This window comes from Meriones unguiculatus, chromosome 8 (assembly GCF_030254825.1).
Source record: "Meriones unguiculatus strain TT.TT164.6M chromosome 8, Bangor_MerUng_6.1, whole genome shotgun sequence".
Lineage (NCBI taxonomy): Eukaryota > Metazoa > Chordata > Mammalia > Rodentia > Muridae > Meriones > Meriones unguiculatus.
The window spans coordinates 7,681,020-7,693,952 of record NC_083356.1 but is presented as its reverse complement, the minus strand read 5'-3'; the positions used below and the strand labels follow the sequence as shown (position 1 = coordinate 7,693,952).

General features: G+C 41.3%; 1 protein-coding gene across 2 annotated transcripts in view; it reads right to left on the bottom strand.

Moving 5' to 3' along the window:
• Positions 1-7,235: 7,235 nt before the first annotated feature.
• Nell2 (neural EGFL like 2) overlaps positions 7,236-12,933 on the bottom strand; it is a 293,369-nt gene continuing 287,671 nt past the window's right edge. For both annotated transcript variants that reach the window (XM_060388752.1, XM_060388751.1), the window contains exon 21: positions 7,236-7,896. In XM_060388752.1, coding sequence (XP_060244735.1) covers positions 7,846-7,896 — 51 coding nt within the window. In that variant the 3' untranslated portion in view covers positions 7,236-7,845. The remainder of the gene's footprint in view (positions 7,897-12,933) is intronic.

Here is a 12,933-nt window from a genome sequence, read left to right as displayed (position 1 = left end):
AGACTAAGGGTGATAGGATGACCTCTGACCCTAGGCATTGTGCTTTATAAAGCACTAAGATACATTAAGAGTTCTGTTTCCATGTTAATCACCCCTTGGTCATCCCTTACTTGTGTCCTCGTCTGTGCGGAGTGAGAACTTAAAGGCTACACTTGAATTTCTATGGACTCGGCTTCACAGCTAAAATGTTTCAAATTACTACAATAAAATCAAGCTGTTTTATTCATAGCATAGCAAAGATATCTTCCTTTGGAATTTCTGTGAGAATTGATGAAATGATGTACAAAGACCTGTGCTTAGAAACATATTTACTACAAATGAAACCCCCAATTACTAGGAAAATTCAATTTGAAGTAGAAAATACATGCTATTGGATTCTTCATGGAATAGTAACACTCTCCTGAATAGAATGTGATTTTACACAGAGCTGAATAAGCTTCTAGAAGGATGATTTCATAAACACACTTGGGAGGATATGATTTGAATATAAATGTATTCTTATTTAGCATTTTACACTCTTTCTGAATTTCAAATGTATCAGAAGACATCGCTTGGTGGATTGGGGAAAGTGTACTTTTCTTCTCCATGTGGTTGGAGGTGTCGGTAGGTGAGTCCTGAATTCTAGTGTGGGCCTTAAATGAGGAGTCTTTGACTAACCTCAGGGAGTGTGGTGTTTGGGTCCGAATGCGATGTAACACAGCACGTGAACAGAGCATCTAGGAAAGCACAGGTAAGTTCTTTTGGGAAGTCCAAACTAACTGGAGAAAGTGGATGCTGGCAGAGAGTTCTGGAAGGATGTCTGAAGAGGAGTTTTTCGATACGGCCCAGATAGGAGAATCAGTGCCGAAATTCCACAAATGAAGATAAAACTTAAGGAAAACAGATTTTGGGTGAGTGTCCCAAATAACCGTAACAGAGGATCTCAAAGACAGATTTGTGGGGTTCACCTTTCCAGAATGTACATAAGCAGCGAGTTTAGAAAAACGCAGTTGAAATATGAGTGAATGGCACAAAAGAAAATTCTTTATGACAGGCCCAGTGTGATGGCTCAGGGTGGAGGCTGCTGGATATGCAAGGCTGACAACCTAAGTTCAAGTCCCGGAACCCATGGAGAAGGAGAAAACTGACTTACGGAAGCTGTCCTGATACCCGCACCTGGGCCTTGCCCACGGGTGAGATCTTCCTCACGTGCTCACTGTATCACACACACAATAATAAAAATTGAAAATTAAAAACTACAATAAATCACGAAAGATATTGAGGGCAGCGTTGTCAAGGTGTGTCTAAGAGTTTCCAACACTTGTGTGTTGTTTGTCTGAGTCACACAAACAACACACTGCTAATATGCACATAGCATACAAGTAGATACAGTGTCCGCAGAAATGGACGATTCATAGACGACGGAATGGACAACTGGAAATCTTCACCCCACAGTGACTTACGTTCAGATTAGCACAGAAAGACAGCATTTTTATACCTGAAAGAGAAACACCACACAGGATTGAAATGAAGTTGACAAACTCCTTTGGCAGAAAGGCTGGTTTCTAACTAACCCCATTTCTAACTGATGGTATTGTTCACACACAAAACCTTTGGACAAGGGATAAAGCAAGTTAAGTCAGGTCATATAGGGTGAGTTGTTTATGTTGTCCTTATTGTCTACTCTTGATAGCCTCGTCTAAGGAGGCTATCGTGCAGATGATATGAGTTACAGCTGCATCTGTGGCAGGGACAGGTAAAGGAGAAAAGTTGAGTTTCAGGACACCAGTGTTGGACGCACTTTCCTGTTGCTGACCAGACCAAGTAAGTTTTCTTGTGTTCAACAGGGCATTTGAACATTTTGTAATATTTATACATGTCTCTTGCTCATCTCTCTTTGGGCTGATTTATAGCTCTCCCTTTGTAGGAATTTATATATATATATATATATATATATATATATATATATATATATATATCATCATGTATAGTCTTTCCTTTGTCCACTTCATGTAGTAGAACCCAACAACAATTTTAATGGACAGACTGTTTTAAGATATATTCTTGCCAAAAACTCAAAGATTTGTTTTCACGTCTAGGTTTGTGTTCCTTGCTTTGCTTGTTGCTGTGACAAATGCCTGACACACACACAGCCTGAGGGAGTGGTTTGTTCCTGCTTCTTGCATCAGGGATGCAGTCTGTCATGGCAGGCAGATGTGACTGCTCAGGCATCTCTCAAGATGGTGGCAGTGTGATATGAAACAGTCACTCACACTCCTGCTGGACCAGAAACAGGGCTGGCCTGTGTGTATGTAAAATACATCATACACACGTATGTAACTACATGCACACGTATATGCACACATTTAACCTTGAATGGCCCACCTCTGCTAGCCAAGACCCATCTCCTAAGTTTTTCATTACTCCAAAAACAGCACCAGCATTTGGGACTACCTGTTCAAACATTTGAAGCTGAGGGGGATATTTCAGACAAACTAACAAGGATTTTCAACTATATGGACTTACTTTGCAAGACATTAGAAGAAATTTTATATTTTTGTTTTCCTGTAATCAGTCATAACAGTCCACCTTTCAGTGTAACACGTATGAGATATTGGTACATACATGGCATGGCTTCTGAGGCCTTGCTGCTATGAATAACTACATACATGTATATACACACACATACATAAACATCCTCTTAATGTCATTTTATATGTTCTTTGGTTATGTATCAGGCAAAACATTTGTTTATTTTATACACACACATGATTGTACATGTAACACATAAATCTGTGACATTTAATTTCTTCAACAATGTGGATATACTATAGAACAAGTCCCCACTGTTCTTATTTAATTCCCTTTCAAATCAGTCTTAGCTACTTCCAGTCATTTGTTTTTCTATTATAGTAACCTTTGAAAGAAGTGTTCGTTTGTTTGTTTTATTGTTCTTGTGACTACTATGGGAAGCACCATTTGGTGATATTTAGTCTTCTTTCCTGTTTCTTCACTTAATTGGGTCTTCTTGAATGCTAAGCCCTTTTGGTTCTCACACTGTTATCTTCCTAGTCCAACCCACTACTATCTTGTCAGAAATTCCATAGCATGAATATGCTTCTGCCGCCCACACTCCTCCCAGCCATGCCTAGTCTCCACAGCAGCCGCAGTGGTCTGTCAGAATGTGACACTGCTATGACCAAAGCCCCCTGACGTTTCCAGTGGCACAAACATGTGTACAATTCTAAGGTAGTCTGGAGAACCTGGCGGGGCCATCATTCACCACGTGCAGGCTGCAGTCCAGCACCAGCCCTGTGCAGACATCCCTGTGCTTGTCACCCTCCACCCTGCGTCTGCAGCCAGCTCAGTCTCCCCTCATCCAACCATTCCGTCCACTGTCACCCTACTGCAGGAGAAGCCTCTGACCATCCCATTCACATACCATCACTGTCTCAACTCAGTTAGATTCTTCTGCAGACTGTTCTTCCATGTGATATTGTGCCTGTTTTTCTCTTCTTCCCGTGAGGGCGTGCGCGGGATGAGCAGGCAGTAGGTGAACGCTATGGCGCAGTCGCACTAGCTCACCCTGTGCCCGGATGCTCCCTCTTTTCCATATTGCCGCAGTGCAGACGGCACACGAGGCATCCTTCACACAGTGCCTAGACCACAGTCTGGCGTCCATGCAGAAGGTCACTACAAGAGGCCGAATGAATGTGGGTTTATGCTTTTCTCCATGGGGTCATATATTGTCATATGATATATGTAAACCAAGATCCCCTGTTTTGAAAATGAATCAAAATTTTGTTATTTTTTTTCATATTTATCCACACTTACTTTGTGGTTTTGTTATAGAGACATAAAATTATTTAAAAATAAACTACCAGTCTTAATTTATATGAAGTCATATTCTTATTTCATACTGTTTATCAAAGCATCAAATACCACAAGTGTTCTATTTAGGTAACACTTTACATATGAGACTCACATATTTTTGCCATCTGTCATTCAGAACAAAGATGAATTTCAGGATCTGTCATATCAAGCATCTATGAAAAACCACCCAACTCAGCACAAAGACAAGGGTTTGGGAGAGTTTTTCAAGGCCTCTGGGCAAACAGAAGAAAAACAAGCAATAGATATTCAGATTTTCCTGTATCCAACTCTCCAGAGCCATGGCAGCCCAGTCACTCTCTCCAGCAGATCTGTTATTTAAGGGAGTTTACACTGCAATGAGGTATCAATTCCTGTTTGGAAGGCACCGAATTCTGAGGTGTAAAACAGCACACCAATACAGAAAGGTCAGCAAGAACCAAGGTCCCCACTTCTCCACCGTGGGCACAACGCACACAGAGGCAAGGCCATCTCCTCCTGCCTTCAAGGGTCCTCTCAGTTCAGACCTTTCAGATATGAATTTACTGCTGTGCAGTGAGTGCTCTGCACTTGTGAAAACAAAAGTCCTGCTCGGAAAACAACAGTTGTTTCTAATGCTTATGCTCTAGGTCAATGGAGCTGGGGACGCACACATGCTTGGAACCTGCTGCCCTTCACAGGGACTCTTAAGTCAACAGTGATGGGGCACTCGGATAGATGAGATAGTGCTTAGTGAGCTGAAACTCATCTTTTATTCAGTAAGTGTAACTTAAACTTTGTTCAACTGAATAATTTTGGTTCTCCGACAATCTAGACTATTGACTGCTGCTTTAGAGTACTGAGGCACTGTTCATTCTGCAAAGGCAATTAGTTTCTCAACTTGGATATAGTATAGGCAGCCAGGTTATTGGAAGGATGGAAAGGGGGTGCTGCTGGGATAAAACCGAGCAAACCCATGACTCTCTGACAGTGTGGAAAGCAAAACAAAGAGAGAGAGAAAAAAAAAAGCCTTGAGAGATATGTTACTCACTCTATAACCATATTTAAACGGTCTGTGCTGTTTTTCATCTCGGGGAAAGTGAAGTAAATAAATGAACTGATTGATGGTAAGGATACTGTTCCCAAGGCCTCCCGCTAAAAGAACCAGGTACCTTCAGCTTCAGTGCATGCCCTTTAGCCCTGCATTCCCACAATGCTGGCATCACTCAACCGAGGTATCTCCTCCAATTAGCACAGAGTGAGAAACAAGGCCTTAACGACTTCTTTTTAAAGGGAGGATGTTCTTAGGGAACAGTTAATTATTGCTTTCAGGGTTCTGCAGATAAAATAATAATCTCCCGGGGGCCTGCTATTTATAAGTCTCTAGAGGGATGATCGCTGTGAGCGGATTCACTGAATTAACAGCCCTGCAAGGACGCTCGTGTTCCTTGTCCTTCTCAGTATGGTGAGTCCTCTCTCATTTGGTGATCTGTGGAAAGCTGGGGTCTGCCAGCCATCAACACCCACATACACCCACATACACACACACACACACACACACACGCACACACACTTTTCATTCTTCCCATAAAACAAGCAAAAAACAAACTGCTTCAGGAGATTTCAACAGAGACTCTCAATTACATAGAATGAAAGTTATGTAGAATCTTCATCTTATTATCTGCCCTCTTGGAAACTAAATTTGCAATTTAGCAGAGTAGTGTGGCTGACAAAAAGAGAGAAATCTTATGTTCTGATGATATTTTAAATGAAATATAAGCAGAATGTGGGACAGAGGCACTTGTGATAAATCTAGGAAATGTAAAGATACTTAAATGTACACAGGCAATAAATATTTCCCATGCCACAGTTCTTAGACATGTGCACCTTTTCTTCGCTCGGCACACATTGGTTGCTCCACAACAATGCTGAGGGGTAGAGGAGAGTGGCTTTACCATCTTTTCTCTATGGCTTTCAGTGCTCCACCTCTGGGTCTTTCATTACTGACAAATACCTCTGTGCAGCAAACAATGAATTTGAGAATGCCTGTGCTTCCTTTTCACATCAGTTCCACTCGTAAGAACAAAAGCCATGTGACATTAATTTTTCTGATGGGTATCAGCCTGCCTTCAATTCTTCTTGAGATTCTGGTGTTTCAAGTTAGTGTAGGATAGAGTGAGCTCTCCTAACACTGATGGGGAGTTATATATCAAAATCTAAATGACCATCTCTTGACGGCATTTCCAATTGCCACATAGTCCTCAATTTTTTTAATTTTAAATTTTTGTATTAATTATAGTTTATTCAGTTTTTATCCCAGCTGTAGCCCCCTCCTTCATTCCCTCCCAATCCCACCCTTCCTCCTTCATCCCCTCCCAATCCCACCCTTCCTCCTTCATCCCCTCCCAATCCCACCCTTCCTCCTTCATCTCCTCCCATGCCCCTCTCCAAGTCCACTGATATGGGAGGTCCTCTTCCCCTTCCATCTGACTGTAGGTTATCAGGTCTCATCAGAACTGGCTGCATTGTCCTCCTCTGTGTACTGGCAAGGCCTCTCCCCATTAGGGGAGGTGATCAAAGAGCCAGCCACTGAGTTCATGTCAGAGACAGTCCCTGTTCCCCTTACTAGGTCTACCCACTTAGAGACTGAGCTTCCATGGGCTACTTCTGTGTAGGGGTTCTAGGTTATCTTCATGAACAGTCCTTGGTTGGAGTATCAGTCTTAGAAAAGACCCCTGTGCTCAGATTTTTTTGGTTCCACTAAGTCCTCTCTTGATGTCAGAATTCTGGTAGCAAAGAGATGGCATGTAATGTGGCTACATCAAGAGCTTAAAAAGACGACTGCATAAACATGCGAGTTGAAACAGGGAGGCCAACAAGAAATAAAGCAGCTATCTCTCATGGATGGAGCAGCTAGACTTACCATCTCTCAGACAGAAGGTGCAAACAGGGTTTCAGAACCTGAAAAGGATGCCTGGACATAGAAGGACACCTACTGAGAGATGCAGCTTTTAATAAAACAACAGAGCCCATCATAATGCCTGGAAGGCACCTAGTAGAATAAATGTCCAACTTTCACCTTCTCCTCAAGAACTCATAGTGTCCTCAAGTGTAACGTGACTGAAACTAAAGGAGAACCTAGCAGAAAGAGAAGCCATTAGCACTTTCTGCATGACAGTCCCCAGACTACAGAGCAGGACCACAAAAGTGAAACTGAAGGTCAGGAGATGGATTGAGACATGGGTGGATCTTGCCTCTGACTTAGGCACAGAGTTGAATGAAAATCATCCTTCAACATGGAAATAACACAGGGAGTGTTTTCATCATCAGAACTGGGAAGCAGTTTGTATTTTAAAACCATCTGTAGGAAGCAGGACATACTCAAGAAGACACTGAGTCACTTGGCGTAAGGTAAGAGAAATAGTTATTTTATTTGCACAAGAACAAGCTTCTACTGAACAAATTCAACCAAATAATAGTAAGTGCAGAAAACAAGGAGAGGGGGATGACTTTTCCTGTTAGAAAACGTTACATAACCATGCCGGTGCGTTATTTTTATCATTACAATAGCTTGTTTCGGATTGCAGAGTGCACTGTACAGAGGCAGCAGCTTGGCTTCTGGAAACGTAACTCACTCGCCGCTTCACACCTGACTGTTTAGTGAGGAACCTCACTGCTTCCAGGAGATTCTGAGCGCGAACGTGTCCCGCAGCTGTGGAGCTAGAGGCTTTCACACATCCAATGGGCTCAGGCTTCTTATCCAGGGGTCAGGATGTCATGGCCTGTGTTCCACACCCATTCTTCCACAAGGTGATGCCAGGTACAGCGAGGGCAGAACTGTCACCTATTTTCCTCAGACGATTTTCCTCAAGCTCCACAAATCTTGTCACTGACATCCATCCACCCAGCCATTAACAAAGCTGCATTTGGCTGGCCACAAATCACTTTTTTTTTTTTTGGTCTTTTTAAATGAAAGAACATTCTTTAAACAGATTATCTCCCATGAGGCAGCTAACTTCACAGCTCCTGAAGGCACTGTGGATCCACTGAGCAGCAGACGTGGCCATTCTAGAGAAAAGAGCAAAGGAAGCGGAGGGTGAGTTTTCAAGACGTTCACAGACTCTCACGCTTACTGATTAGCACACACAAGCAGGTGTATGCAGGACAGTGTCATTTCTGCAGTCCTGAAAATCAGATAATTAAGTTGTTCTTTAGACTATTACTATAGAGCCCCTCATCGTGCTCACTGACATGATTGATTGTGTCTTTCATAACCCATGTGCTTCCTCTTGTTTTACATCTGTTCTTAGGTTTATTCACAAATATGTGTTGAGTAAAGATAGATAAGTAATGCAGACCTACAAGCCGACCACAGGACAAGACTTACCCTTCATCAGAAAACAGCAAGTATCCGAAATACAGAATTTTAAAAAGTGTGGAAAGTGTTAGAAGAGTGGAGAAAATGTTTGTAACTCCTTAAAATTGACCAAAACCTTTGGTGTTTGAAGGTGAAGCATTTAAGATTGTTAATTAGGGTATGAGGATGGTGCCCCCTCCCTCGTAATCTGAGCACTCAGAAGGCACATACAAGATGATCAGGAGTTCAAGGTCAGCCTCAGCTACATGATACATAGCAAGATGATGGTCAGAGTAAGCTATATGAGATGCTGGTTTTAAAGAGGAGGGAAGTGCTCTCTCTCTCTCTGTCTGTCTCCATCCATCCATCCATCCCTGCTTACCATCATGTGAGGATACAATAAGAAGAGGGACAAGAAAGACTCTAGTTCTGCTGTCACCTTGATCTTGGATATTGAAAATGACTAGCTCAGTCCCTGTAGCTATGAGGAATACAGTTCTGCCATCTAAGGTGTCCAGCTGAAGGTGTTTTGTTTCAGCTTCATGAGATAAAAGGAAATATAAGGACTGTAATGAGATAAAGCCTCTCCTCAGGCTGGTGCCATGGTAGACCGCCTGGAGAGGTGATAGGTAAGCCAAGATCTGCAGACAGGGTAAGCAACAGCGGGCCCCATGCATGTGGAGCTGCACGAGGGCTTTGCAGTGATGTCCACATGACCAAGTCTTGAATATCAACATTAAATAAAAAAAGAACTGAAAACTGATCTCAGTTAGAAATTTAAGTTGGAGAAACGGGAAGGGACAGATGCGCAAAAGTTACTTATTACATTAAGGTATCAAGATAGTATAGCTACAAAGAAGTAAAGGCCCTCCCTCCTTTGGTTCCTGCTCTCTTTTTCTAGCTAAGTCATGATAACTGGTGTGATTGCTATGGTAATTAGAGGAAGTAAAAGACACACGCATCAGGAAGGTGAATGTCGGAGGCTCGTCTTACCAAGTGTGCTGAACACATTTCCTAATTTCGCCCTCTCACCATTGCAGTGGAATCACCATTGACATTCACACTTTTCAATTCAGAAACCGGAGCTTAAACTCCGGTCTAAAACCGTACAATTACTAAATGACAGAGCTGGGATCAAAGAAGGTTAATCTGTGTCTCACACTAAGCTCTCTGCTAGGTTTTCTCTCAGACGACGTCTTTAGGTGGTGGAAAGTATGTTATATGTTAACACGACAAGGTCAAAAGTGTCACAGACCATCTTTTCAGGAGGGATCTTGCTACTCTAGCTTTTGCAGAAGCATTCAAGTGAAGGAGCAAGCTAGTCTACACCGAAGCAGAGTGCCAGCTGTTAAGCTAATCGTCACTTTGGATTTTGTGTGTGTGAGTTCTAGTTCTGGCCCTAAGACAGTCATCCTCCCTCTGCCCAGTGGTGACACTTACAGCTTGAACCTCACGCTCAGAGGCAGGTTTTCTAACCTTGTTTCTAGGTTACACACCAGTTCCTCAAACTGTATGGTTTTGAAACAGGTGGAGAAATTGTGGCAGCATCTCTCACTGTGTGCAACTGGCATCACAACTCTACAGTCATCACTATTGCTCCTGTGCACACTTGCAGAAAGGACATCCTCTTGGCATGTTTCCTCAGTCCCTACCTGTGTGTTCCCCTGTTGTCGGCAAAATGCACTACAAGCTTTATCATCGTAGCTTCTCGACTAGGAAAGCATCAGTTCATACTCTAAAGCTTGATGAAACAGCACGTGGGGTTTCAGATCCAGGGATGGCAACATTTGATTTTGTAAGTTAGCATCCCTGATGTCTGAACAGAATATAAAGGTAACAGAAAGCCATGAAGAATGGCAGGCAGCCACTGGGTAGGGGTTCAGCCTCAAGAAAATGGGAATGTACCCTGTGATTCCATTCTGCTTGGGACTAATGCATTCCCTGTTCTGGGCAGCCACATATCACTAACTCCAGCAGACACATGGAGAAGTCAGGGGACAACCTGCAAGCTAGCAGACAGGTTTAAGATTTAATGGGACATATCTATAATCTCATAGGAGATTTTGGCACAGAGCCTCAGCTGGAATGTTGGAGTATGATATGAGGAGAAATCTCAGAGGCTGAGGAACACTGTTCAACATTCATACCTGGCTAAGACACAAAGGATTGCTAACAACTCAGAATTTACACACAAAGTCTCAAAGGACCATGATTACAGGTAAAATTACCATTATGGGAAACGTTATCATTATGGGTAAAATTAAAGCAACCTTATGAAATTCACATAAATCTAAAATAATATTGGGACAGATCCACCTAACAGGCAAATGTGAGGTGCTCCTACAAATGTGAGGCGATTGGGTATTCACTGTCAATTCGCTGGAGCAAAGTGTTTTCAGATGATTCCAATAGACTTAGTGTCTATACAGCATAATCCACATAAAATCTCATACTATAACACTAGCAGACATATGAAAAAAAGAACATGTCATTCCTCGTGAAGAGAAAAGCAGTGAATGGGCCACAACTCCAAGATGATTTACAAGTAAGTCTCAGAGGATGCTAAATGCACCACAAATACATTCAAACATGTTTTTTATAAGGTGACCAGAATAAACAGAGAGGCCCAGCATGGTGGTACATGCCTTTAATCCCAGCACTTGGGAGGAAAAGGCAGGTAGATCATAGCTATGAGTTCAAAGCCCACCTGCTCTGTTAAGTGAGATCAGTCTCAGACAAATGGACAAACCAGAATATATGGACAGATGCCAAAGTGCAGAGAAACTGAAATATAAAGAATTCTGTGAAAATTCAGGAAGGAAAGGAGCAATATCTGAAGTGAGGAACTCACTAGCTAGATTGAGCAGGTTAGAGATGGCAGGATCCAGGAACTGTATAGAGAGCAAAGTAGAAGTGATCTATGTATACAGCAGAAAGACTGCATCAAAACGGAGCTTCATCTCAGGGCCATGGAGCTATCGGAACAGTCAAATTGGAGTCCCAGAAGAGCAAGCAAACACACACACACACACACACACACACACACACACACACACACACACACACACCTAAGCACACCATGATCAAACTGCTGTAAAACAAAGATAGAGTGTTATGAAAGGAGACAAGAGGCAGAGCAGGGCGGGAGGCTACTATTTATAAAATAGCAAAAGTTCAAATGATGACTGAATCAGTAATGATAGAAACAGGAAAATGACTAACACACCCTGTGAATGGCTGTGACAAATCTGTCAGTCCTGAAATTTATATCCACAAACACATTTTTCAGAAATGTTTTCAGATAAATGCAAGATGAGACAGTTTCTTTCCATGGGCCTACAATACAGACTTTCCTCTGTAGACAACAGGAAAGACAGGGAGTTACTTAGGCTACAGGGGAATGACAGGATGGAAACAGGTATAGCCTGCCCTTCATAAGAGAGGATAAAGTGCAACAGAAATGGTAAATATATCATCAAATATAAAAATATTGTTTTATTACCTTATTTTTTCTTAAGAAAGTATGGAAGAGTAGATAAAAAGAGGGCATGAAACTATAACAACAGTAGTATCAGGGACATATTGTAAATGATAAGTGTGTAGAAAGAGGCTTGTGATAAGTTATGTTATTACATTGTCATGTTTTAATGACTAGTGCGATGCTAAGTTGATATACATTACACAAATTGATACATATTATAATCTCTAAAAATAATATCAATTATAGCTTAAAATAAAGGAAATGTTTTCTTGCACTTATTTGTCAGTGTGAGAGGGCATACATTTGCCACTGAGTGTACATATTGGCCAGAGGACATCTTGTGGTAATGGGTGCTCACTTTTCATTATGAAAGTCCCAGGAATACATCAGACTTTGTGCTGAGCACCTTTATAAACTGAACTATCTTACTGCCTCCCTTCCCAAAATAGGATAAAATTTAAAAGATTAAAATTAAAGGCAGGAATGGACCAACAGGAACACAAATAATAGACGGATCAATAACAACGAGTAGATTCCCATCATTGTCAAGAATGGCCCTGAATGTGTAGGGACTGAACACTAATTCAAAGACCCATTGTCATACTGGGTAAAACAAGAGATAACTATGCTTTATTGATTAAAAAATTGATTTTGCATTTTAAACTAGGAGCTAGGAGGTATAGTACCATGGTAAAGTACATCTGGGATCTATCTATCTATCTATCTCTCTGTCTATCACCTATCTATTTATTTATCTACCATCCATTTATTTATCCTATCTATCTATCTATCTATCTATCTATCTATCTATCTATCTATCTCTCTGTCTATCACCTATTTATTTATCTACCATCCATTTATTTATCCTATCTATCTATCTATCTATCTATCTATCTATCTATCTATCTATCTATCTCTCTGTCTATCACCTATCTATTTATTTATCTACCATCCATTTATTTATTCTATCTATCTATCTATCTATCTATCTATCTATCTATCTATCTATCTATCTATCTCTCTGTCTATCACCTATCTATTTATTTATCTACCATCCATTTATCTATCCTATCTATCTATCTATCTATCTATCTATCTATCTACCTACTTAACATCTATGAACCTATCTGTCTATCCATCAATCTATCATTTATCTCTCTGTAATGTGTAGTTTTGGAAACAAAGCAGAACTGTAAAGCTCAGGCTTGTCTCAAACCACACTCTTCCTCTTGTTTCCTGAGTACTGATATCACACTTTATGACTACC